At 41.8% G+C, this 27,248-nt stretch overlaps 2 protein-coding genes across 7 annotated transcripts in view; both read right to left on the bottom strand.

Annotated features, from left to right (window-relative positions):
- cpsf6 (cleavage and polyadenylation specific factor 6) overlaps window positions 1-1,661 on the bottom strand; it is a 12,233-nt gene extending 10,572 nt beyond the window's left edge. For all 4 annotated transcript variants that reach the window (XM_077499852.1, XM_077499854.1, XM_077499853.1 and 1 more), the window contains exon 1: window positions 1,541-1,661. In XM_077499852.1, coding sequence (XP_077355978.1) covers window positions 1,541-1,600 — 60 coding nt within the window. In that variant the 5' untranslated portion in view covers window positions 1,601-1,661. The remainder of the gene's footprint in view (window positions 1-1,540) is intronic.
- A 56-nt stretch (window positions 1,662-1,717) lies between these two features.
- Window positions 1,718-27,248, bottom strand: part of cacna2d4a (calcium channel, voltage-dependent, alpha 2/delta subunit 4a) — a 69,375-nt gene continuing 43,844 nt past the window's right edge. For all 3 annotated transcript variants that reach the window (XM_077499042.1, XM_077499040.1, XM_077499041.1), the window contains 12 exons: window positions 9,923-9,984; window positions 7,904-7,918; window positions 7,572-7,616; window positions 7,310-7,372; window positions 7,125-7,195; window positions 6,480-6,555; window positions 6,347-6,399; window positions 5,973-6,028; window positions 5,622-5,742; window positions 5,034-5,154; window positions 3,280-3,357; window positions 1,718-3,221 (listed from right to left, as the gene is read on the bottom strand). In XM_077499042.1, the coding sequence (XP_077355168.1) occupies window positions 3,123-3,221; window positions 3,280-3,357; window positions 5,034-5,154; window positions 5,622-5,742; window positions 5,973-6,028; window positions 6,347-6,399; window positions 6,480-6,555; window positions 7,125-7,195; window positions 7,310-7,372; window positions 7,572-7,616; window positions 7,904-7,918; window positions 9,923-9,984 (860 nt within the window). In that variant the 3' untranslated portion in view covers window positions 1,718-3,122. The remainder of the gene's footprint in view (window positions 3,222-3,279; window positions 3,358-5,033; window positions 5,155-5,621; window positions 5,743-5,972; window positions 6,029-6,346; window positions 6,400-6,479; window positions 6,556-7,124; window positions 7,196-7,309; window positions 7,373-7,571; window positions 7,617-7,903; window positions 7,919-9,922; window positions 9,985-27,248) is intronic.

The following is a 27,248-nucleotide window of genomic DNA, read 5'->3' as shown; positions in this document are numbered from 1 at the left end:
GACGTACCACGTCTTTCACCCACAATGTGGATAATAGGGGTGTGCTCAAAAAAATCGATACGGCAATATATAGTTGCGGGCCTCATTACAATCCACGTATCGATACACAGGCGTCAGAATTGATATTGCTCATTAACTTTAAATAGGCAGTTAACGTTTGCCTTTGCAGCTTGCATTGTACCTAAAAAAATAAAAACCAGCAGCATCTTTGATTTAATTTTAATTGCCTTCAATTAATGCAAAAATAGCTCACCAGTGACTGGACACTGTGTCTTGCGAAGAAAAATTAAAGCAGAGGAAGAATATCAACATTATTTACATTTATTTACAACTTAACATGGCACATGTGTCTTAATGTACCAATTTTCGTCTATTCTGTTTAAAAACGAAATAGAATGTGCTACATGAAAAAAAAAAAAAAAAGGCTGTTTTTATTTCCCCAAATATTTCAAATAAGCACATAAATGTTCCCGGTGTGTCTGTGAAAGCAGCAAATTTAGACCAGGCGCGCCGCTTTGGTGGTAAACCAGAAGAGCTGCTAACAAAAACATTTTTGTCAGTCAGCATAACAAATATATCCTTTAGGCATACATATTATAAAATGTTATTATAAAATGCAAGAAAATTAATGTAATATATTGGGATACGTATCGCCTTAAAGATCAAGTATTGGGATGCATATGTATCGTGATACATATCGTATCATGACACCTGTATCGTGATACGTATCGTATCATGAGGTTGGCAGCAATACCCAGCCCTAGTGGATAAACAGTGCAGAAATTGGATGGATGGCCCTTTTTCTCCATAGCAACAACCCATAAAGTATTTCAGTCTTCCTGACTGAACTTTTTTTAAAAGTCATTTTTATGCACAAGTACGATATGAATTTTGTAACGATAACAAATGTTACCCAGCTTTGTATGCAACCAAAACATATTCTGAGCCATGTTTGAATGATGTTAATGCATTATTTCCGCATCAACTCAATCGAGGATTAACACATGCGATTCAATAGCAACCTTGCTTTTATAAATAAAACAATACATTTTTCCACATACAAACAGACGTAAAGTGGCTTAATGGATTTTAATCGACGCACAGCGCGGAGAAAAGGTCACTTTGGCTCTATTTGTTTTAGTGAAACAATATCAAGCTGAGCGGCGAATAAAGGCGATTTAATTTGGCTTTGTTAGCCCCACCATTGGCTGAGGCCGCAACCACAACATCAATGAAACAACGAAGACAGCTAGCTTCAATGAAAAAAATATTAAGGATTAAAAGCAAATGCGCATTAAGCGCTCGGTCGGACACGAAGTAGAATTCTATACATGTATGTTTTGCCAGCCAAGAACGCAACAAGAAGCCACGGACTTGAAGTTAATCGCACTGCGAGCGTAGGCCTGTGCTGCGTGCGAGCGGAAATTACTGAGCAACAAAACAAGAACATTTGTCGGTCACGAAAGGCAATATAGACTGCAAATAAATGTTTAGGAACACTGCGTGGTGATGCAAAAGGGTGTGAATTTCGATTAAATACCTGGCTGAACTCCTCCTCTACGTCGGCGTAGATATCGATGTGATCTACACCGTCCGCCATTTTCCTCTGGCGCCTTGCTTGCTTCCTTGCTCCACACACAGAGAAGGCAATAACAATGAGGGTGAGGAACAGCGCCCTCTTTGGCCTTTTTTAGGAATGACAACGCACACTCGCTAGTTCACTTTTCATTTCATTTATTTTAGTTTTATTTATTTTAAAACGATGACAAAAATATAAATGCAGCGCAAAAGTAGTAAAAAACAAAAACAAAATGAACACGTGAACGTACAAAACATGGCTTTGTTTGTTTGCAATACGGACAATGACACAAAACACACTGTCTCGGGAATGATGTCAATAAAAACAAATAAATTCACGTTTTCTGCATGATAGTTGCACATACACATTACACATATTATATATACACACGCACACACACTCGTGAATGACTCTATTAGGTAGTCAGTCAGGCAATCTGTTGTAAACACATGCATGTTTAAGAATAGCTAAATAGCTAAACTATTAGTGTATAAAAATACCCTATGATGCCAGATTTACACTATTAATGTACAGGAGGCAACAACACATAAATATGTTATTTTTGACTTGCTTAAATGAAATGACATTGTCCATATGATGACCGGTTATTGATCAACTTATCTCAATTCAATTTCATTTTTCTCGAATGCCTCTGATCAATATTTATAACATGGGCCAGGTGTCGCCATGTCCTAGTCCAGATTCAAACCCCCAACTTCAAAACTGTCTAATGGATGTGCTAACCATTCATCCATCATGTCATCCAAAGTGCTACATTTTGAAATTGTTTAAGGGTATTAATTTAAAGCATGAATCTGACCCCAAGAAGATATGTTAGACATCAGTGTCTCTCCATTTAGTTAAGATTTTAAGGCCCTTCCTATGCCATTACCTACTTCTCGTGTTATTATTGCCCTGGATTGGCTGGCAACCAGCTCAGAGTGTACCCCGCCTACCAAGCCGGCTGGGATAGGCTTCAGCACCCCTGCGACCCTTGTGAGGAATAAGCGGTTCAGAAAATGGATGGATGGATCATTTTATTATTTTATTATTTACTTAAGATATTTATTAATTAATTTAGTTTGTGTTATTTTTGTTTTAGCTGCCCTTATTTCATGGCTGATTTTGTTTCCATGTTCTACACTTTGCATGCAGCGAATGGTTGGTTTAAAGTGTTTATAAATAAAATTGAATTGCGTTGAGTTGAGGTACACGATGTGATATGCGTGACCATATGTAATACCGCATGAAGGTAAATCAGAAACTCATTACTTCCCCACGGGCTCAATTACATTCGTTCATGTGATTCATAATTCATCCACGTGAGTCATGGCAGCCACCTGCTTCTCTTTAGTCCTCTTTTCATTTGGCGATACAAGGTGGCGGAAGAGAATGTAACTAATGGAGCGGTCTCCATGGCAACACCTGTCAGTTCTCAGCACTTGACCAAGGGAGGGAATAGTTCTTCATGTTGTCAGGAACAAAATAACGAGACTTCGGTGTACTGTATGTATAAATAAATCCACTTGTGGAATCATCGAGGTCACAATCTGGAGAAGAATGAGGCGATGGAAGGGCAAACAAGGACGAGGAAGGCAGAGAGAGACGCGACGGAGGCTCCTCCACAGTCGTTTGCGTTCTCCTGAAAGACAAATTGTTTCATTATGATCTGAAAAATACACAAAATATGTCTTTATTACCTGAGGGTGGTAGGCGTGGCACGACTCGGGACGTCTGCGGATTTTCTGGGAACGCATCCGCTCGCACTTCACTGAGGAGTTATGTTCAGTGAGGGGTCAAGGATAGGATACACATACAGTACATACATTTTGACTGAAGCAACCCCGTTCGCTCCTGGCTGTTTTACTTGATTTTGACTGATTTTGCAAGGCCCACAGAATATTGTGTTCTATTGCTATACAAACATGGAACCTCCCAAAAGAAAGATTAGAGTCTATTCTTTCATCAGGAAAATGGTACATTTGTATCTGTTTCCGGCGGCACGGTAGTCGAGTGGTTAGCACGTCCGCTTCCCAGTTCTGAGGTCTCCGGTTCGAGTCCAGGCTCGGACCTTCCTGGGTGGAGTTTGCATGTTCTCCCCGTGCCCGCGTGGGTCTTCTCCGGGTACTCCGGTCTCCTCCCACATTCCAAAGACATGCATGGCAGGTTAATTGGGCGCTCCGAATTGTCCCTAGGTGTGCGTGTGAGTGTGGATGGTTGTTCGTCTCTGTGTGCCCTGCGATTGGTTGGCAACCAGTCCAGGGTGTCCCCCGCCTACTGCCCAGAGCCAGCTGAGATAGGCGCCAGCAGCCCCCGCGACCCTTGTGAGGAATAAGCGGTCAAGAAAATGGATGGATGTATCTGTTTCCAATTTGCAGCAATTATTATTTACAAAGCTGTTGAAAACACTGGCAAAAAGAGCTCGTTACAACATGGCCCTGGCTGATCTCGTATACTTTGCTGCCACCTGTTGGCCATTTTTTAAATAACTACCATTGCTTTAAGTCACCTCTTCATTTTAGAAGCCTTATCAAAGCCTTCTGTATGCTTATTCATAATAAAATAAATAAATAAATAAATAAAAAAGTGTAAATACGTTTTTGGGAGTGAAGGACAAAGTATGTATAAAACCTGTTTACTCGTTTGTGGGTTTGAATGAGTTAATGTCTTTTTTTTTTAATATGGAAAATTGCAATCCATAGCATTTAACTTTATACATATATACTGCTGTGATTGGCTGGCAACCAGTCCAGGGTGCACCCCGCCTACTGCCCAAAGCCAACTGAGATAGGCTCCAGCAAACCCCGCTGAGGAAGAAGCGGTCAAGAAAATGGATGGATGGATGGATGGATGGATGGATGGATGGATGGATGGATGGATGGATGCTTCATGATTAATCCACTGCAGCTCCTTCTAGTGTGTGTGATTTGGCCACCGGGGACAGTATAACATTGTCATACAGACACAAAGACAAGCTTCACATAAGATGGTGAAAGTGACTCTGAAAATTGCAATTATATTAGGTTTGTTTTTGTTTTTTTAACAGAGAATAAAAATTAAATGCCTGTGAGTACTGTATTGTGCAAAGCATCATAACACTGCCATGTAAATGCTCTTTTAGCCCGTCTGAAAGTTTTCCCATTATGTACAGTATTAGCATAAAGCTAGCAGACTTTAAGGCAAAGCGCCGTTATTGTCTTTGATGTACATTTAGTTTGACAGTAGATTTGTACTTTGTAACACTAGTGATACTCAAGCACATTGTACACAAAAGAATCATTGCCCAAGTATAGTTGCATTGTAATGAACTTTTCAGAATCATTTAGGTAATTATTTTTGTTGTTGTGGTATTTGGTGTAAAAAGTTTGAGAATGACTGGTCTAGTTCAAACCGTGGCTCTAATGAGGATTATTGGAAATGGATGGATTGAAAGTGGAGAATGAGTTCAGCAAAGGATATATTTGACTTCTTTGGGCTCCATGGTGATAGGCGAGTACTGTCTGGAGCAGTCACAGTCGGCCTGAACGACCAGCATCAGCAGGTTGCTCTGCGGGATCTGCTGCACCACAAACATCCTGCAACACCCACGTTGACGTTTACGCACCAATTCAAATGTCCAGCAGTCATACGGGAATGTTATTGTCATGCCGCAGCTGTACTCAAGAGGGTGCTCATCACACTCCATACCACACAACTCTTCAACTTTTCCCTCTCACTCACTTGTTTTGACTCAGGCACTCCTCCCCTGCTCTATTTACCTTAAAATAAATAAATAAATAAATAAATAAATAAATAAATAAATAAAATACTTTCCTCACACGTACCACTCACCATGTGCTTCATATAATCTCATGCACCCTCATCTAATCCTGTTTCTGCCCACTTATTTCCATCCTCGCGGTTATATAAATACAGGCAGAAGCATAGAAAATGGATTTTAGTGGGACATTTATTTATTTATTTATTTTTTTAATATGACTGGACGTGGGTTTAGCGGAGAGCTGCAATGCGGGATTATGTCTATGCGAGTGTGTGCACTTTCTTCTGGCAGCGTCCACACTTGATGATGCTGTTGGTCTCTTTGACCGACGGCTCGTAGACGAAGCTGGGGTACTCGGTGTCGCACGGCTGCAGTATGTCCCCCTTTTTCTTGTGCACAAAGGCTGGAGGAAGAATAAAGAAAGGTCAAGGTTGACGTCCTGAGGCAGCGTTTTGATTTACAGCATCGGCCACGCTGAGCTACATTTGCAATGTCGTCGGTTGTGCGCCTTTTGTGTACTCGATGTGAAACAACGATACTTAACCTTTACTTGGTCTCGTATTGCAACATTTTGTAATAACTACAATGCAGTATACAGCGTTCACAGAATGATTCCCCCCCGTGTGAACTCACCATCTGCAAAGTGCTCCGTGTGCCAGAATCCACAGACATTAAACTCAAGCAGAAACCTTGTGAAGTGAAGAAAAGAGAAGAGTGGACAGAAGGGGGGTGTGGGGGGGATTGGTGGTCAATTAGCCACTCCATCATTGCAATCTCTCTAGCAGATTACTCTCAGTTTTCTCAAAACTGGGCCATGACCCAAAGTTCTGTCAGGGGAATGCACTCAATTGGCGGTAGCACAGCACTGCTTTACATTCGAGATAATATGCATCAATGAATTGAATACAAATAAATGACATATAAAATAACATCCCTTTATTACATTATACATTTGGGCATATGCCAACGAAAGAACTGTGTTGCTTGTTGCTAGTAGCAACACTTACAGTAGGAAGTTGGAAAGGAACCACTTGAGGGCGGGTGCCAAAGCGTAGAATGACTAGAAGGGGGGAAAAAAAGATACTTGGAATTAATCAGATAGATAATGTAGATATCTCTATATAAATAATATTTACATACACTGAGAAGTGGCCGGGCACTGCTGATAGAGTGTACGTTGATCTTACACATAGCCTGATAGTCAAACAGAGACACCCTGAGGAAACACAAAGTGAGTATTTACATCTATTTGACCTCTTCTTCACTGTACTGTACATTTCGCAAAAGCATAACCCAGCAAGATAGGAGGAATCTCAATCACTCTCTCACAAGGGTGGAAAAAAAAACAAAACGCTCTAATTTGCACAACGTACACGTAGAGAAGCGCCGCTTACGCAATGTCCTGTGGCAAATGAAGCGCGATAAAATCTTTTAGCTGCTTCCAAAATAGCGCGTCGCTCCTGAGACGTCAGGCTCAAAAAGATGGGCGTAAGGAAGGATGGAGGATGGGGAGAGGAAAGATGCTCAAAGAGCACAGAATCGTTAGCACAAGTACATTGGAGGTTATGAACACATTTTGATGGCTATCCAAAATCAACATTATTATCTGCTGTGGTTCTTGAGAAGCAGCATATTGGTACGTTTCAGACAGTCGTCAATTCATAAAACCTTCGGCAAAAATGCGGAAGCACTAGGTAAAAAGGTGGACATTGTTATTGATGGCAATTGACCGTTTTTATTGAATCAAGAGAAAAAAATGGGTTTAAGGGATGTGGGGGACGTTACCTTTTGAACATGCCCATTCGGATCAGCGTCGTCATGACCGAGCCGTCAACCTCGCCAAAGAACCTTCCGGCCTGTCAGCAAAAGACACAAAATGCCGAGGGAGCATTGCAGCAGGTATGACAGTTTTACAACAGTTTGCACGTTAGTGTAATATTGCTTTGACTTTTGACTGTGTGTGAACTGACGTCAGCCTGCTGTTTGGAAATGAGGACAAAGCCATTATTGTCAATCACGTAGCACTCCATATTCTGCAACCAGAGACAGAGACGAGACAGAAACGACAATTACGACTTTCCGTAATGAGCTGCCATTACATTGAAATGATACACAGCAGACAAATAAGCTCTTTCAACTTGGACAGTGATGCGCATAAATGGAGAAGGTTGAGCTCTTCCTGAGACGACTGAGGAGGTAAGTGGGTGGGTGGCTGGCGGGGTATACACTCACAAAGCTGTCACAGCGAAGAGGACAAATTCCTTCCACGTCAGAGCACTGCGGGATAAAAGAACAGCCGAAAAAAAGTGATGATGATGTTTCATAACAGTCAAACTGAGGCGCAAAAGACAGGTGAGTTCGTGTGAAGTGAGGCGTTGATTTGGGCGCGATGCGACTTAACTCTGCGCCTCTTTTGATGTAATTTCATTCATTTGTCGCAGCCCGTGTGTGTGTGTGCAATCCGGTTAAGTGGAGAGTGTGAGGAGGATTTGACAGAGCTCAGCAGGTGCCGAAGATGTTAAAATTACGTTCGACAGCACAAGCGGAGTGATAAAATCACTTACATCAGTGTCGTTTGGCTGTAAAGACACAAACAGAGGAGAGAAATAAGCAGCACTTGATTAATAATGACGATGTAAGTGAGGCAGATGTTATAAAATATATCACACTAGAAACACATGCAATGCTGTATTGTTTTATGGGTAGCTGTAATTTTTTAGCACTTTTTTTTATTTATTTTTTTTTTAAATTTTTTTTTTAACCAAAGGTTGGGTTAATTATTTTGACCTAGCAAATTGGGTTGAGGATTGGATTTGGACTTGGATCAAAATCTTGACCCAATGTGCTGGGTCAAAAATGTGTTGGATATGAATATCTTTTGGACCCAATGCTAGGTTAGCTATTTCCACCCAATGTGGGTTACTTTTGACCCAGCAGTTTTAAGGCAGTATTATGTTAGCCAAGCCATTGAGGAAATACGGCGACATCTAAATATCCTCCTGACTACCAGCGATTCAAATTTGTCCTCTGTAGTGGACCTTTTTAAACCTGAATATCTCCCACCTAGTGCATATGATTGAATGAACTCCTTTTGTGCTCTATAGAGGTCATTTAGAGCTTTTCAATGATACCAAATGTGTAGGGGTGGGGCTTTGCTACCTTTGATGCATCATAAAAGAAAATGGCTTCCCTCAGTGCAAGCACCTTTTAGGGAAGAGGAAAAGTAAGTGTATAACACTTTTTATTTGACAAATTTAGGCTTTAAAGGTTGTTATCATGTTTTCTATAAGACTCTTAAGAATACATTAAAGTATTGTTTGAATTATTTTAACTGTATTTGAGCCTAGCATTTAAGTTTTAAAAAATGTCCTCTGTAGTGGACACATCAATGCTGAAAAATAAAAACTTTTTTGTTTTTCAAAAATTTCTTTTGCAGAATTCCAGTTACTTCACAAAGATTGGGGAATATCAAAATAAACATGATTGGACAATATATTTTTTCCCTGGTAGGATATGAAAAAAACACTGCAAAATTGGCATGAACATTAGGTACACCTGCAACCAATCCAGCGTGAGAACTAGTAAACGACTGCATGATCAAATTTGTAGATAAATCTGTGAGCTGGATGCCGCCGGATTGTGCTGGTGTACCTAATGAAGTGTCCACTTGAAGGCTGTCGCCTCCATTTCCGGCTGCATTTTCACTCTTTAACCCCCCCGAGGGTGCTGAGAACTTAAAGTTGACAGCAGAGAGGAAGCATATAAGAAACACAAACACACACAAGTGGATCGTGCTGTGAGTGGGTGCATGCACATACACAAACGTTTGAAAAAAATTATGCATGGCATCCACGTTATGTAAGCTCATGGAGGGGACCTTTTACTTCTTTGTAATCTGGAGTTTATATGCGAGTGCGCCATTGAGAGGTAACAGTAAATTATTCATGCGCAAGCTTAGAATCGCATCTGAAAACGACAATAACGAGCTCCTCGCTAATGAGTATGGACACTTTTTTGCGCAGATGGCCGTGCATATGTTGCCCATCCACGCGGGACACAACACTACTTACGGGCACATATACAAAAAAAAAAAAAAAAGTCTCCAAAAGGAAACGGGAGTGTCACACATGCACTTGGCTGCTGCTCTTGCCATCCATCATTAACGGACCGCCACGGGCCTTAATGCTCTTTTAATCGCTATCTTTGCCACTGTGGGGGCGTCGAGGTGGCAACACCTGCCACATAAAAAAATGCTGCCTTGGAGGTGTGGAAGGACACCTTATATCAGTCTTTCACAACCAGCCTAAACACTCTTTTATGGCCGGTTGGGTGGTGAAACAAGTCCTAATTTAGTGCTTGGACATACATTTAATTTCCCATTAAGCTTAAGAGAGACTTTTTGCCAGGCACTATTAAATGGAGTCCGAAGTGTTTTGAAAATGTTACGTGAACAAAAAGCTGGAGATGCTCCATGTTATTGCATGCATGGCTGCCTGATGCTCGTGTCAATTTGCATCTATTGAAATCCAATATAAGTTTTTGTTGTTGTTGTTGTTTTTTTGCATGAGGGTTAAAATACGAACCTGTGATGTGATTGCCCAAAATCTGGATTCCATCACTTCCAGAGTCATCTGGACACCGATGGCTGCAAGACAGAAAGAGAAGAATGCCATTCTCATGTTATTCTAGCAAATCATCTCTCTACATTGAAATGAATGGAAATTCAATTAATCTGTTCCAGCTGGTCCAAAAACATCACAAACATTTTAGTAACTCAACTCAACTCAACTCAACTCAACTTTATTTATAAAGCGCTTTAAGAACAGGCATTGCTGTATACAAAGTGCTGTACATAAATATAAATATCGGTTGTGTAGTAAAGAATAAGGTAACAAAACAAGAACAAAGGAAACATTTTGAAGTGTGTATACAAGTTTATGGAATTCTCTTTCTTTTATATTCACATTTACGGTAAAATTTGAACTGGGATTGGCTATAAACAGCTTGACGCTTCCTTAAAAAATTTTTTTTATATAAAATTAGTATTTGCCATACTGCTTATTGTAAAGTGCCACCATGTACCCACAACTAAAATTTGTGGTTGGGACAAAAATATTGTCCAAGTGATGATAATATCTAATTCTTTTGATGTGTGCTCTTTTACCAACAGGGGAGAGTGTAATTCATATAGACATATTATTACATAATTTAATGAAACACAGAAGAAGACCGTCAAAACGAAACTGCGCTAAGCTGTATTTCAAAGGTTTAGCGCTACTACAAAACAGATGCTAAGCTTGTTAGCGTGTCTATGGCATTTTGCACTGTGTGCAAGCATTAAAAGCTAGTGGGTGTCACGCCGCCACCAGAGTGGCGGGTCATGCTTTTATTTGTCACAGTCAGGTTCCTGTTTTATTTTGAAAATACTAACTCTCATCTCACCCCAGGTCACTTACCCTTCCTGCAGCTCACTGATTACCGGTCCACGCCCATGATCACCACCACTTGTTCCCAATCAACCCGGACATAAAAGCCACCTGATTCCTCCCCTCAGTGCCGAAGTGTCACATCTCAGTGCATGGAAGCGTCCTCACAGTCCTCGATTCACAGTCCTTGTCCTATGTCTTGCCTTGCCTTGTCTTGCGTCCTTAGTTTGCCCCTTGTTTTCCTCCCTAGCGGAGCGCCTTTAGTTGTCCCTGTTTTTGAGTGCCCTTGTTTAATCTCCAGTTTGGAGCTCTTTTTGTTCTGCCTTTTTTCCCTCCTTGAGAGGTGTTTTTTGGTTCAATTGATTAAAGCTGCAGCCTTGTTGGCCAACTTACACTCTGCGTCTGTGTCCTACCTCCTCGCTGCGTGTCAGTGGGCTTTGGTAATGCTGTGTTGGTTCAATACACAACATGTAATTCTCTTTCTTTTATATTCACATTTACAGTAAAATTCGAACTGGGATTGGCTATAAACAGCTTGACGCTTAAATAAATATGAAATAAATAAATAAATTACTATTTGCCATACTGCTTATTGTAAAGTGCCACCATGTACCCACAACTAAAATTTGTGGTTGGGACAAAAATATTGTCCAAGTGATGATAATATCTACAAATTTGTAAGTCAGGTCACTTGTAAGTGAAGGTAGCACTATATTATAAATAAAATGTAGTTACTTGCTAGAAGAAGTGCATCAATACTAACATTAGATGTTAGCACCATGCCTAATAACAATAATTAAGCCTGTAGTAGCAACAGTGGCAGCATAACAGTATAAGACTAGACTAAGTGCAATTTCTTGGAGAAACTGCGTGGGAATGCTGAAAGCTGAATGCTAAAATTTGAATGCATGTGGAAAGCTTATGAAGTAAATTGAGAGACAAATTATGAAATTATAACCTCCTGGCTACTAGATAATGCACTTTACCAACTGTGCCACCCAGCAGTATCAGACACCTGCTACTGATGATAAGTTATATGTATGGAAGTGGGCGTGGAAAGTGATACTTAGAAAAAGCTCAATGTCTGTCCCATTGAAAATGAATGGGGAAAAGTTGCTATGAAATGTTAAATTGTGCAAATACTGTAAGTAATGTGGAATCAGACGATATATACCCCAGGAGGCGTCAATTTTTTTAAGCTGATTGAAATTTGAACAGTATAAATTGGAAGTATTATGTGGGAGTTGTTACGCGGCAAAAAAGTGTGGAGAATAAAAATCCCAATAACTGCTTCAGCATTCCCACAATAAAAAAGCACACAAAACAGAGCAACCAGAGTACCATGCAAGTATGCCTTCTAGTGGCTCTGAGCAGACTAAGAGGGATAAAAAAAAGAATGGCAAACAAATGTCCAATTCAGGATCTGAATCAAACATGCTGCATGTTTTGTTATGCTAACTTTTAGCATTGAGCATCTATGCGAATGCTTGAGTCTGTCTGCATTGGCATAAAAATTGCCCTTTTAGCAACAGTAGCGCTGTGATGCTATTCTTAGACACTGTGTCCTACAAGTTCACTTTATCACAAGCCAGTGGACTTGCGTGTGTTTTGCTACACACATGAACATAACACGGTGGATTCACGGCTTATGTGTGCTTTTTTGGGTTCATCATAATCTCGGTCGGCATGTCGGTGAATAAAAAAAAACTAATTGCACAAGTTCTCTGAGCAGCACATGCACACATACAAGTACTGTATACACCCACACGCCCTGTTGGGGTGTGTGTGTGTGTGTGTGGTGGTGGTGGGGGGGGGGGGGGTGCACGCGCACAGCAGTGTGAGGGAGGATGACACTTCATGTTAGCATCAAAGACTCAGCACTTTTTTTTCCCCCCACTCCTCTCATATGATGATGAAAAAATAAAATAAAAAAATCACCAGTTCAAGTGTGTTTTACTCATCACTATGGAAGCCATTAGGGGCATTGCTAGTAGTTTCCAAATGATTACTGTAACCATGACCACAAGTTAATTGAAGGTACAATGAGCCTTACTATCCAACAGATTTAAGTAAAATGGGTGAGTAAATGAAGACGTGATCATCATTAGTCCAGCATGTATTTCAGTTTGTGAGTTGCACCAATAATATTATTTATTCACAGATAGAGTAGGCATACAAGTTGTCTTCCGTGTCGACCTCATAATATCTCCAAACAGCTGACATGGAAATTGTCATGTCTGGGGTCACGCTAGGGTTAAGTTTGTGTTCATGACCTGTTAAGTTTGGGTTCATGACTGTGAGGTCAAGCGTCTGTTGTGAACTGATGTAACCATCATCTGGTTTCAACTGGAAAAACGTTATGTGATGTCAGGACCTGTGTGATGTCAATCTTTAATCCTTTACTTAGTGACAACCAATAAGATCGATTCACTGTCTGTAGTAGCGTTCTGAGAAGTGTTTGTGTTTGCCGGATTATTGCTTTCTGTCCCTCTGTGCAACTCTCTCTGCTTCTCGTCTAGTCAAGTTTGTTCTATGCCTTTCGATGTGAATAAATAGTTAAAACCTTATTTGCGTCTGCGCTTTGGGATCCAACCTTCAGCACCTAACAGAAATGTGGTATCTGCATTGTATTATCAGAGCATTTATACGATTACAGACACAAATGATCAACACAGATGCCAATCGGAGAGCTTTTTTCTAATGTAAAATATGTGCAATGGCTCAGCTTTTCTTATCCCACCAAATGTAGAAAAAAAATACATAACAAAATAACAATCAGTTGTGCAATTGTAATCTCAGTTGATCCACATTTCAAATTGCTGTATTTCTTTCAAAAAAAAAAAAGTGCAACACTGCGCAGGGTAAACAAGGACGCGTGGCAGCGCGGCACTCGCTCTCGGGGTGATTTGTAATCAGCGCAAGCTGCCAATCAAGGCGCGACGTGTTTTGAACAGGAAATGAACTAGCAAAGACTAATAAATAAGGAATGATGGAGCTAATTGCTCATTACCATGATGAGATGCAGGGTGACAGAGACGAAGGATGTGGGGGAAAGTAGAATGGCTTCATTGCAGGAACATTACGACTTTTTTTCCCCTCCAACTTCTTTGTTTCCTGAACTTTGTAGGCTCTTTAACACTATTAAATGGTGAGGTGAGTGTCGGGTGGCTTTGGGGAAAAAAAAAATAAGGCATGTGTAAGAGGATCCCTTCTGTCCACACTATTTACCAGATCTGTGAACAAGCCCACTTCGTGCCTTCACACACGTTTCCACCATTAAGCTCGCTGGCGTGCCAATGTGTGAGTGTATGTTATTTGTGTGGCGCAGAGGGTCAGCGTGTGCTAAATGGCCTGTGAGCAGAGGCTGTGTTGATCCTTCCCCAGAGTGGAGGCTATAATCGGAAAGACACACGTTTGTACGTCTATTTTCGACAAAAAAAAATGTGTGGTTCTTTTCCTAACAATTCATGCTGTGGATCTGGTTTGGATTGGTTACTTTCACCACCCTAAAAACAGATTGGAAACCTACCAAAAAAAAAAAAAAGATTAAATTTAACCAATCTAGCTGGGCCTGGTCGTTCAATTCTCGGTTATTTTAACCGCTGTTTACCCGCTAACCGCAGGTTAAATGCTTAACCTGCCGTTAACCAACCGGCCGTTAAATATGCGTTGTTCAAAACATGGTTAGTCACGCCGTTTGTTAACGGCACGGTCAAAGTTAACAGTGCCGTTTACGTCACTGGTTAGCACCGATGTATCCCACAATTCCTCTTTTTATTTACTTGCGGGTCTGCAAAAGAAATGGATACCATCCAAATGACCCATGGTACTCGCCAAAAAAAAAAAAAAAAAAAAGAAGCAGGAAGTTTTCTGTTGACGAAGAAAACGTTATTCAATCAATGGTTGAAGCAATTTAGGAGTTTTTGTGAAATTATTTTTTTTATTTTTAATTCATCGTAATTTATTTTTTTTCTAGTGTGTGTATTTTCAGTGAATATTTTGTGTAATATTTTTGTAGCTTAATATTGCATGTCTGATTATGTTTCTTATATTTTTGTCTGTTTTTTTTGTCTACCATATTTGTATTTTTTGTGTAATATTTTAAGAGTAGTTTTGAATTATTTATCGTTTTTGTATTTACATACTTCTTCCAATATGTGTGTATTTTTCATCTAATATTTGTAATTACTGTTTTAAATGATAATGAATACAAAATAATTATTATTATATTGCATTTAAATTGATTAAAATGAAATAATTAGCCGCTATTCACAGTGTTGTTGTTGTCTGTCTGAAAGCAAACAAGACGCATCATAGGTAACTTGTCTTTGGAATCACCTCCCATTAACTCTCTGTCCATTTTTACAACTCGTCTTAAAAAACATTTTTATTATTTCTCTTTTGACTCAGCATGATACTTGGTATTATATTACTGCTAAGCAGTAGTGTGCAAAACTCTTCATCAGAATAATCATCAATGTCAAAGTGAAGCCCTTGACAGACTCTCTTTTTCTTACGCTCAACCTACTAACCTATTATTATTATTATTTTTACTCAAATTAATATTGTATTTGGACTTGAATTGTACTGGGTCAAATCATCAATTAACCCAATGTGTTGGGTATAAATAACCCAGCGTTGGCTTGGTCTCTTTTGGACCCAGTGCCAAGTTTGCGATTTCACCCAATTTGGGTTACATTTTTGCTTGCCACCTCGACTTACAGAACGGGCTACATGAACATTGCTTTTCTTCAAAAAGATGTGCGATGCATAGCTCATGAAATGAAATACACAAAAAGAGGAAGTCTGCGGCCGAGTGTAATCAAAAAAGCAGATTAATTGCTATAATGGAGCCGGGTGACACAGGTGGGGCGGGGGCACGCGGCGGAGGACAGGAAGTGAAGAAGCACGAAAAGCAGATAAATTGATTTGTAATAATGTTATGAGCTGGAAAGCCCTTTTCATTTCAAGCGGAGTGTGACTATACATAATGGAGCCAGCGACACGTGCGTGTTGCGCAAAAGAGAAGCAAGTGGAGGTGGTAACAGTGTGTCAACATGCCTGTGCTTAATTTATATTTCACACCAACCAGATCATCTTACTTAATAAAGTAGTCGATAACACCCTTTTGTTTCACAGGCTTAACTTAAAAGGAGCAAAATAAAAATAGCATAGGCTATATATACAGTGTTCCCTCATTTTCCGTTGGGGTTAGGTTCCAAAAAATATCCACAATAAATGAAATCCGCGAAGTAGTTAGCTTTATGTTTTACATTTATTATAAATGTTTTAAGGCTCTAAACCCCCCCACAACACAGTTTATAAACTTTCCTCATTGAGGCATTTACATTTTGATGTCTGTGTCAAACTTACCTTTTAAAATTATGGCCAAAAAGTTCAATCTCGATTTAAACATTTTTGAAAAACACAAATCTCCCAAAATGCATGAGGGAAAATTCCTTAATGAAACCGAAGTTGAACTTTTTGGCCATACGGTAATTATTCATATAAAAGTAGTGACAATGTTAAAGTGACAGTGTGTAATAGCTGACCACTAGATGTCGCAATATCATAGAATACAGCCGAAGTGCATTGCATTTCAAAGCACGCACACTATTGTGGCTCAGTGAGACCACACTTCTACCACCAATTCTTAATTTGCGTGAGCAAACGAGCATCTCGGCAAGCGACGGCAAACTTGGCAGCTGGTGTGAAGACGGGCAAGCAAAGCCAAATTACTGAGCGAGCCAGATTTAGCCGAAGCAGCTAACATGAGCGGCTTGCTGGCGGGAGTTATTCGGAGCCAATGGGCTGGAGTGGCTGACAAGAGCGGCTAGCGGGAGACGCTAATAAAAAAAAAAAAAAAGATAGAGCAAAGAAGTGGGCGATAAGCAGCACTTTTTTTTGCATATTATTGAAATCAAGAGTGAGTGAATTATTAGTTCACGCCTAGATGGCGCTAGAGATTATACACTGTCACTTTAAGACAAATATTGGCACATTTATAAGAATGAAATAAGAAATAAGACAAAAATGAGCTACTTTGGTGACCAGAGTTGCAACAGAATGAACTGATTGAATGAATTGATGAAAATTATTCCTTCCTTTAGCTTTGCCCCGCCCCTCAACAATTTCACATGGACAATGGTGACTCAGTTATGACACCAATCAACAAAACACCACTAAAACAACACCTCCTTGGCCGAGGCAATAAGACAATCTATAAGTGGTCAAGTCTTATAAGTCCATAACCATTGTTCATCCGTTGCATTATGTACACATATTAATGTACACATATTAACTACTACATGCACCTTTACAAGGATTCCTCAACCAAAACGTGCTCCCAAAAATAGTCTCGTTGTTCAAGCGCAGCCTCAGCTGGCTTTCTGTCAGTGTTCAATAAACTGATGTTGCCAGGCAACCCATACCAACCAGTGGAAGCGGTTATGACAAACTCTGGCAGCCAAAGCAATATCCTCCTGACTTGAGAGTAATACTAAATGCTCCTTAATAATGTCAGGTAGTGATCTATATACATGGGGAGCTTTCAAATAATCATTTTGTTTCACAAGAAGTTGTCAGCAAAATGTTGGAAGCCCTCTCGGGATGATGCACTGTTTTTATTCCGTGCCTCTGTTGGCCCCTCACTGACCCCTTCTCCACCTCCTGCCCTCCACTTTGTCAGGGGCAGCCGGCTCAAGTCAGCCGTCATCCTGCTAAAGGAAATCCCTCCCTGCCGTGTGATCAACACGCAGCTTTTTTCCTTCCACAGCAAATCAACTGCGGACAAATTAATGAAAGTCTCCGGGCGGTGGAGTGGAAGAGGGGGATTTTGTGCTTTTGAAATACTTCATAATCCGAACGCAACCGCTTAATTTATCCGGCAGTGACAGCTCGCGTGGCTGAGGGAGAATCTTAAAGCATCATGTTTTTTGTTTTTTTCATCATCATCATTATCAAGGTCACAATATGTTCACCATCAAAAAAAAAAAAAAAAAAAGCTCAGGAAGCATCATACAGGATTACAGTGGCATATTAGGGCCACGTATATATATATATATATATATATATATATATATATATATATATATATATAGAGAGAGAGAGAGAGAGAGAGAGAGAGAGAGAGAGAGAGAGAGAGAGAGAGAGAGAGAGAGAGAGAGAGAGGGAGAGAGAGAGAGAGAGGGAGGGAGGGAGGGAGGGAGGGAGGGAGGGAGGGAGGGATGGATGGAATGGATAGATAGATAGATAGATAGATAGATAGATAGATAGATAGATAGATAGATAGATAGATAGATAGATAGATAGATAGATAGATAGATAGATAGATAGATAGATAGATAGATAGATAGATAGATAGATATAGGAAAGATAGAGACAGACAGACAGACAGTTGAACTACATCGTTCTTTTTGTTTTGTTCTATATTTTGTTTTGGAGAAAATATCTGTTCCTCTTAAATTATACTCACTTTCCCTTTTTTAAATTTAATTTGTACATTAACTGGTAAAATTTCATGATGTGCTTTAGGCATTATTTTAAGACGGTTAAAATCCATCAATTCATTACATTTTAAAGTTTTTAGTTGTATAAATAATGGATTCGTGTGGTCTCTGTATCCGCAACCGCAAATGACACGAATTGCACATTTCTGTAAAAGAAACATGGAATCGGTGTAGGTTTTGGCTGCAGACCCCCACACTTCAATGCAATAGGTCAGGTATGGAACAATCAATGAATTATATAACAATAACAAAGCATGTTCAATGATTCTTTAGCCTTGTGTACAACTGCTATAGTTTGTGATACCTTAGATTTAACATATTCTATGGACCCCTTCATGGCCTACATCACGATGACGTCACGGTGTTTACTGGAGGCAAAAACAACCGCTGGAGGCAACAAAGTGCAGCTAGAAGTAAACAACGCTGGTTGTCTGTTTATTCTATTCTATTTTTTATCAGTTTACTCACATATTAACTCAAATGGCCGTTTTCCGCGTCCTTTCTGACGTGAACTTTCTGTGAAAATATGCTGACCGGTGTTAGAACCACACACCACTGAGGTGTTTTTGCCTCCAGCTAAGCCCCACCCTTTAAATTGCGTCACATGGTTTACAAACTTTGAAGGGGTCTAAATGTCAGTTCCATGTTAAGTGTTCACTGTTCACCTATAATAACACCTCCTTATTTGAAAACCCGACCAAAAAGTATTGGCACAAACATCCGAGTAGTACGCTACATGTATTTCTCATAAGTTTCTGAGGTTTCTGACTTTATAATGTGGCAATGTTGCGAGTTTTTTTCTCAGAATATTGCCCCCACCCTCTACAAAATATATATTCATACGTGACCTTAACATGCCGTTGTATAGGATGTCATCATGCTGCCTGACAGATTAAAAAACAGCGTAAAAAAAAAAAAAAAAAGTGATTTGTGACTGATATCAGGTGGACTCGATGAGGAAACCATTGATTATTGTCAAAACATGAATGCTGGATCGGATTTTAATTCATTTGTTATGATGTGTCGTCTTGTCGTGGAACAAGCATACATGAGATGATGCAGTTAGAGTAAAAGTCCTATACGGTATCCTGAGTGATGAAAAATGCAGACACAATTGAAAGAACAGTGAGTGAGAAAAATCTGTTCCAAGCCATGAATTAAGAAGCTATTGATTTCAACCGAAACCTGCGACGTTCGTATTGACCTGAGGGCCATAAAAGTGTCTCATCGGTGCGAGGCTGAATCACGGATGATCGGAAAAAAAAAAAAGCAGACGGAGGGGGAGCGCAGATCGACTCGCAAACCCCCCCTCACCCTGCCTGGGATGAGCATATACAATCTAAGTGTGTGTGAAGATGGATAGCGGTAGGAAGCGAAGGTTGCACTGCAGCCAGACTTGGTGTTAATATCAAGACCTGTAACCATTCGTCTTGGCTGACACTGGTCCAATAGCTCGGTGCATTAGGGAGACTGCGGAGATACTGCAGGCGTAAGTCAAAGTTTTTCCAAAAGACCTTCCATTTTGCCACTTCCTATCGTCCCAATACTTTTGTCCATATTCGAATAACTGCAATGTCCAACCAGGCAATGCAAATCATCCCTGGCACCTGCTGTGTATGCCTGGTCTTTGCCAGACAAATAAAAGCAGCCAGGAAATGTGGACGCGTCCCATTTCTTCCCCCAAAAGGCCCAAATTCATCAAACTCACTTTGTGCTCTCATCTGGTGTTAAAAAATCTTTCGCTCTGCCGTCTTAATCAGGCAACAGAGTATCGGACGAGACGCCCGCAGGCGGCCGGTCACGCTCGCCAGATGCCGATATTTATGGAATTCATCGAACGTTTATCAACTTCACCTGCCGTTATTTATTTTTTTTTTTCTGTTTTATTGTGTTCTGTGCTTTGGCCCTCAGGCAATGTGTCAAATAAATGGTGCACTAGATGGACAAAAGTAGAAGGACGTTATCATTTACTTTTTCCAGACTGAACAAAAGAACAAGTTCTTACATTTGAGTATTTGCTGATACCAAGTACTGATAGTTGATAATCCCATTGTACATAACATACTTTTTTGCTCATAACTTCAGCCAACACAGTGTCATACAAGCTTTTCTTTAACTCATTCACTCCCTTCACTCCCAGCTGATTGACTGGATTTTGACTGATTTTGCAAGGCCCACAGAATATTGTGTTCTATTGCTATAAAAACATGAAACCTACCAAAAGAAAGATTAAAGTCTCTTCTTTTATCAGGAAAAAGAAGTATATTTCTATATTTTTCCGTTTTGCAGCAATTTACATTAGACTATAGCTAAGTTTCATTATTATTCACAAATCTAATTAGAATGTTAGTATTTGAGCTTTTTCAACATGGCCCTGGGTTGATCTCCTTTGCTCTGCTGCCACCTGCTGGCTGTTTGTGTAATAACTATAATATCTTCAACGATTCTTTGCAGTTGACAGGCTGCATCAAAGCCTTCTGTATGCTCTAGCATTAAAAAAAACAAAAAACAAAAAAACATAGAAATATGTCTTTGGGACACTTAAAACATTTAAAATATAACGTATTTATACGTTTTTGGGAGCAAACGAGTTAAGTAACTATATCCATCTCAGGCTGGTAATGTGGTATTGGTGTCCAAGTATTAGAACATTTTTACAGATGATATTGGCATCTCTAGTCATTATAATTAAAGGAAGAGAAAATCCTGTCCTTTCTGGAGGGATTTTGGCCAACTGTGACCATTTCTGGTCTACTATAGTTAAGCGGAAAGGTGTTTGATATGCATCTTCCATACTAACTAATCCAAGCATGCATTCAACAAAACAGAATGGGGCCTTGCTTAAACATTCCCTCAAAGCCGGATAAGAGGAAATAGGAATATCTAAGGGGTCTATTATGAACACTTATTGATGAACCAATCAATAATTCTAATACTATATAGTGTTTATCTACTTGGCAAAATGATGGAGCGGTAGCTTATCTGGAGTTTTCCCAATAGGAACTCTGAGGTAAAAGTACAAGCGACATGCTTTACGGAATAAAGACTTTGGCATTGACCTCTTCGATTAGATAAGGTCAAATGAGACAGCGGCCTATAAATAGCGGGCGGCTCGAGGAGCCGTATACACGCAGCCGGCAGCCGATGGCAATTGGTTGCCGCAGACCACAGCGGCGTGACAAAGAAAAGCGTGTCTCAATAGTCCTTGGCCAAGATGCCAAGTGGATAATAGGAAGCTAGCGAAATCCGATCCAATTTTGAAAGGACGGATGTTGGGCGGAGGGGGCGGTGCGGCTACACAATGCAATACATATTCTTCATTCTTCAAGCCAGCCAATCTCTCGCAAGCACCTTTGGAAGACGGCGTCCTCTTTAGTGGCGGTTAAAATAGATGGATGTTTTTCCAGGAATACACGCATGACCAACGACACCGCTGCCAACACCCACACTTCGTGTTCCGCTTGTTTGTTTATGTGTGCGCTAGCCCGATGATGACCAGTGTGGTGTTTCCACGAGGCGGTGGCTGGCGCTGGAAGTTGCAGGGGTGGACGCTCACAAATAGAAAGCGAGCTAAAATTGTATCATCTTAATGTATGACTGGACATTTATTTTCCCGGTTTAAAGACGGTGAATTCTAGATGGTTTGCTTGGACTGTTTTTGAATGTGTTATTATAGTTTTGGAATTTTGTATTTTATAGTTAGTTTTTATTTTGTTTTGAGTATTTTTTTATTTTATTTTTTTTATTTATTTTTTTTTTAGTTAATTTTAATTCGTTTTCAGGGTGGCTCTGTGTTTTTTTTTTATGTGTATTACTTGTGCGCAATATTTAAAAACCACCATGGGAGTGACATCATATGTGTCACGACGTGAGGAGGTAGGACCCAGACGCAGGATAAGGTAGGCCACAGAGGCAACAGGTTTTATTGCCGGGCAGCAGCAGTCTCCTCTCACACTGAGAGGAGAAAGGGGGAATCAAAAAGGTGGAGAACAAAAAGTGCTCCACTAGGGAGGAAAAAACAGCAACAAGGCAAAAGGGGTAACAAAAGGCGCTCCACTGGAGGAAAAGGCACAAAAACAAGACAAGGCACAAAAACAAGGCAAAACAACAAGGCAACAGGAACAAGGAACAAGGACTCGAGGACTGTGGGACGCTTCCATGCACTAACTATGTGTGTGACACTTCGGCACAGAGGGGAGGAATCAGGTGGCTTTTATGTCCGGGTTGATTGGGAACAGGTGGTGGTGATCATGGGCGTGGACCGGTAATCAGTGAGCTGCAGGAAGGGTAAGTGACCTGGGGTGAGAGGAGAGTTAGGGTTTTCAAAGTAAAACAGGAAACATGGATAACAAAAACAAAAGCATGGGCCGTCACGCCGGTGGCGGCGTGACAGTACCCCCCCCTCAAGGGCCGGCTCCTGACGGCCCTTCAATATCAAAAAGTCCAAAAAACAAGGGCGGGCGGAAGGGGGCACGGAGGTGGGAACACGGCCCACCCATCCGTCCCAGACAAAAAGCAGTTCAGGAGGGCGTCCTCGACGCCCGACAAGAGAGTCCCAGCGGGGCCAGTCAGGAGGGCGTCCTCGACGCCCGACAAGGAGCAGAGGTGGCGGCGGGGTGTTCGCTGCCAGATGAGGAGCAGGAGGCGGCCGCTGGCCGGGCGCCGCCGGAACTGGTGCAGGCGATGGCGGCCGCTGGCCGGGCGCCGCCGGAACTGGTGCAGGCGATGGCGGCCGCTGGCCGGGCGCCGCCGGAACTGGTGCAAGAGGAGGCGGCCGCTGGCTGGGCGCCGCCGGTCGAGGAACCGGAGGTGGCGGCCGCAATCCATGCGCCGCCTGACGAGGAACAGGAGGTGGCGACCGCAATCCATGCGCCGCCTGACGAGGAACAGGAAGTAGCGGCCCAGGCGAAGCGGCCAGGGGTTGCGGCGGCAGCGGCCCAGGCGAAGCGGCCAGGGGCTGCGGCGGCAGCGGCCCAGGCGAAGCGGCCAGGGGCTGCGGCGGCAGCGGCCCAGGCGAAGCGGCCAGGGGCTGCGGCGGCAGCGGCACAGGCGAAGCGGCCAGGGGCTGCGGCGGCAGCGGCACAGGCGAAGCGGCCAGGGGCTGCGGCGGCAGCGGCACAGGCGAAGCGGCCAGGGGCTGCGGCGGCAGCGGCACAGGCGAAGCGGCCAGGGGCTGCGGCGGCAGCGGCACAGGCGAAGCGGCCAGGGGCTGCGGCGGCAGCGGCACAGGCGAAGCGGCCAGGGGCTGCGGCGGCAGTAGACAAGGTTCCGGAGCGAGAGGCTGTAGCAAACGAGGTTCAGGGGCGAGGGGCTGCAGCAGACGAGGTTCAGGGGCGAGAGGCTGCAGCAGACAAGGTTCAGGAGCGAGAAGCTGCAACAGACGAGGTTCAGGGGCGAGAGGCTCCAGCAGACGAGGTTCAGGAGCGAGAGGCTCCAGCAGACGAGGTTCAGGGGCGAGAGGCTGCAGCAGACGAGGTTCGGGGTTCTGAGGCCAGTCCGACCCTTCACCCCAGTCGCCACGGTCCAAAGCCATCAACTCGTTTATCTCTGCAATGACTCGGGCGATGTCTTCCAGCCTCTGCCAGGTCTCCAAGTTGGACACTCCCGCTGGGTCCATGCTGGCCGAAGTGTACTGTCACGACGTGAGGAGGTAGGACCCAGACGCAGGATAAGGTAGGCCACAGAGGCAACAGGTTTTATTGCCGGGCAGCAGCAGTCTCCTCTCACACTGAGAGGAGAAAGGGGGAATCAAAAAGGTGGAGAACAAAAAGTGCTCCACTAGGGAGGAAAAAACAGCAACAAGGCAAAAGGGGTAACAAAAGGCGCTCCACTGGAGGAAAAGGCACAAAAACAAGACAAGGCACAAAAACAAGGCAAAACAACAAGGCAACAGGAACAAGGAACAAGGACTCGAGGACTGTGGGACGCTTCCATGCACTAACTATGTGTGTGACACTTCGGCACAGAGGGGAGGAATCAGGTGGCTTTTATGTCCGGGTTGATTGGGAACAGGTGGTGGTGATCATGGGCGTGGACCGGTAATCAGTGAGCTGCAGGAAGGGTAAGTGACCTGGGGTGAGAGGAGAGTTAGGGTTTTCAAAGTAAAACAGGAAACATGGATAACAAAAACAAAAGCATGGGCCGTCACGCCGGTGGCGGCGTGACAATATGAAAGTGCTTGTCTCTTGGCTTGATGACATCACTTCTGTGTGACACACTTTTAAACGTCCTTTTTCCTCTTCATATGAAAACAAATGTACTCAAAATTACATTTAAAATCATCCCCAAAGGCTCATGCATTAAATTAATTACCAAAGACGAAAACGAAGGACATTTTCGCTATAATTATAGTTAGTTTTAGTTAGTCCTGTAACATAAAATGTAGTTTCAGTTAGTTTTCGTTTTGTAACCTCTTATCATTAGGGCAATTTTGCCAAAAATGGCTTAAAAAAAAAAAAAAAAAAAAAAAAAAAAAAAAGTACTGTTCCTGAACCATTTGGAGTATCGGCATTGTATTATCATTATTTTTAAGATAACCCTTAGAGTTTTTCCCACTGGTGGGATGTCCGCATGATAAAAAGCATTTTCGTTTTCATTTTGTTAACGAAATTGTTTTTTGAATTTTTGTTTTAATTTTTTCCGTTAGTTTTCGTAAACTAAAATAACCTTGGTAATGACGACCTCTTAACTGGAGTTTGGATGTGATTGGTTAATTCTGAGAACTATCACATTCAAAAAGAAATGTCAACAGACGCTGGAACTAGCTCGCTCCACAGGCTTAATGGGCAGTCACAAGTGTGCCGTCACACAGAGAGTCGAGTGATATGAAACGGTTGACTTTTCAAGGCGACGCACCATTTTACTGAAGCCCTTTTGAGATTTTCACGCCACTAGTTCGGGAAGGACGCGTGTTACGCTGGCGCTTTAATAACGCTGGCCTTGGAACTGGCAGCCAGTGATGAAGTGCTCAAGGTCGCGCGCGTTTGCCGGCCAAATCATCCGAAGGGACACAAAACAAACAAGTGGTACTGTTGAAGACGAGGCTTCTTTAGCTTTCGGTGTGATTTAAGCACCGCAGAGACTGCCAAATGATTCCGCTGCTCATTAGAGGAACAATAAATGTGCCTGACTGTGAAAGCAGGAAGGAAGCAGACAAGTGATTATATGCTGTGTGACATACTACATTCTCCTTTACACCCCAATAGTTTGACATGAACAAATATTCTGAATGTCATCCGCAAACATTTATTACATGCTTTACTTCAAAGCATGCAGTTATGTTTATTACGCAAACAGATCCTTGTGCTAGCTTTCACGTAACCATCCGCTGTCAGCTCAAGGATCATCTGCGGTCAATTAATAGTGTGATTAATCGGCGTTAATACATGATTAATGTCATAAATTTTTGCGATTAATTAATTAATTAATTAATAATAATCTAATGAGATACTAACTCATTTGTGCATATATCCTCAATTAGAGGCCTCTGCCCCATTTAATGACTGGGAGTGTCGTTCACACAAATAAATAAATGCCACACCACAAATAACAATAACAACCATAAACTGCCTGCTGATTAGTCTAGTGATAAGTCTACACTTCGGAAAGGTAACTGCTTTAATTAAGTCAGGCTGAGCGTAATTCCTCAAATTAATGCCCAGGAGTGTTGTCCATGTGATAAATAAACACCACACCTCAAATAACAACACCAGCAGAAACTGTTGGATGATGTCTACTCGTCACGTAAGTAGTGTATGAATAATCTAAACTTGCTGTACCTGAAAAGAGGTACTGTATGTTGTTTAATATTTTGCCTTCATAAAGATAACTCGAATGATGCTGAGTTGAGAGTATTTCCTCAAATAGTAGCCCTTGCCCCTATTAACTCACTCACTCGCAGCCATTTTCACTGCAGCAACCCTTTCGCTCCTGGCTGTTTTACTGGATTTTGTCTGATTTTGCAAGGCCCACAGAATATTGTGTTCTATTGCTATAAAAACATGGAACCAACCAAAAGAAAGATTAGAGTCTCTTCTTTGATCATGAAAAAAGTGTATTTGTATCTGTTTTGCAGCAATTAGCACAAGAATATAGCTAACTTTCATCATTATTCACATTCCTGGTGAAAACAATGGCCAAAAACAGCTTGTTGCAACATGGCCCTGGTTGATCTCTTATACTCTGCTGACACCTGCTGGCTGTTATATTGCTCCACCATGAAAAATTCTGCTTAACAGAGGTGACCTGTATGGAGCTCTGATGAGCATTTTTCCTCAAATAGAGGCTTCCACAACAGTTCATGACAAGGCATTTCTTCCTGGTGAATAAGTAAATGCTTCACCTCAAATAACATAACCACCAATATAAAAAAACATTAGTGCTACCGAAATACTCATGACTTCTTCCAGTGTGACATGCAAATTATTTGTACGCCCTCACTAATTAATACCGCCCTGACACCATCAATAAAACTGTATGTTTGAGCTTGCCTGCCTACTGTTTTTATTTGGACATCAAAATGAGCATATTGTTGTTATGCAAAGAGGAAAATATCATAACAAAAGGTGGCTCAGATGTGCATGGTACGCACACGCACGCACACACACAATAAGCTAATATTACGACAGCTGCCACAGGCAATAGAAGGGAAATAATGGAAGACGTGAGCAACGGGGAAAAAAAATGGAGGGAGGAGAAAATCCCATGTGGCCGAGAGGGAGATTCTCATCTTCACTTGAAATCAGCTGATGAGACCCCCCAGCCCAACCCCCTCCTCCTTGTGCCCCCCCCCCTTCTTACTTTATCTTGATCCCCCTCTTTCTCCACGTCCCAGCATTCCCACTCCCTCATCCTCTCTTGTGTCACCGTGGGAGAGCTGAGGGGCAGACAGAGGCAGCGTGTGCACTTGCTATATTTGACAGCACACACACATGCACGCGCACGCACGCACGACTGCACATGCATACGGAGACGAA

Source organism: Festucalex cinctus, chromosome 16 (genome assembly GCF_051991245.1).
Source record: "Festucalex cinctus isolate MCC-2025b chromosome 16, RoL_Fcin_1.0, whole genome shotgun sequence".
Lineage (NCBI taxonomy): Eukaryota > Metazoa > Chordata > Actinopteri > Syngnathiformes > Syngnathidae > Festucalex > Festucalex cinctus.
The sequence above is the reverse complement of the archived record's forward strand: the minus strand, read 5'-3'. Positions and strand labels throughout refer to the sequence as shown.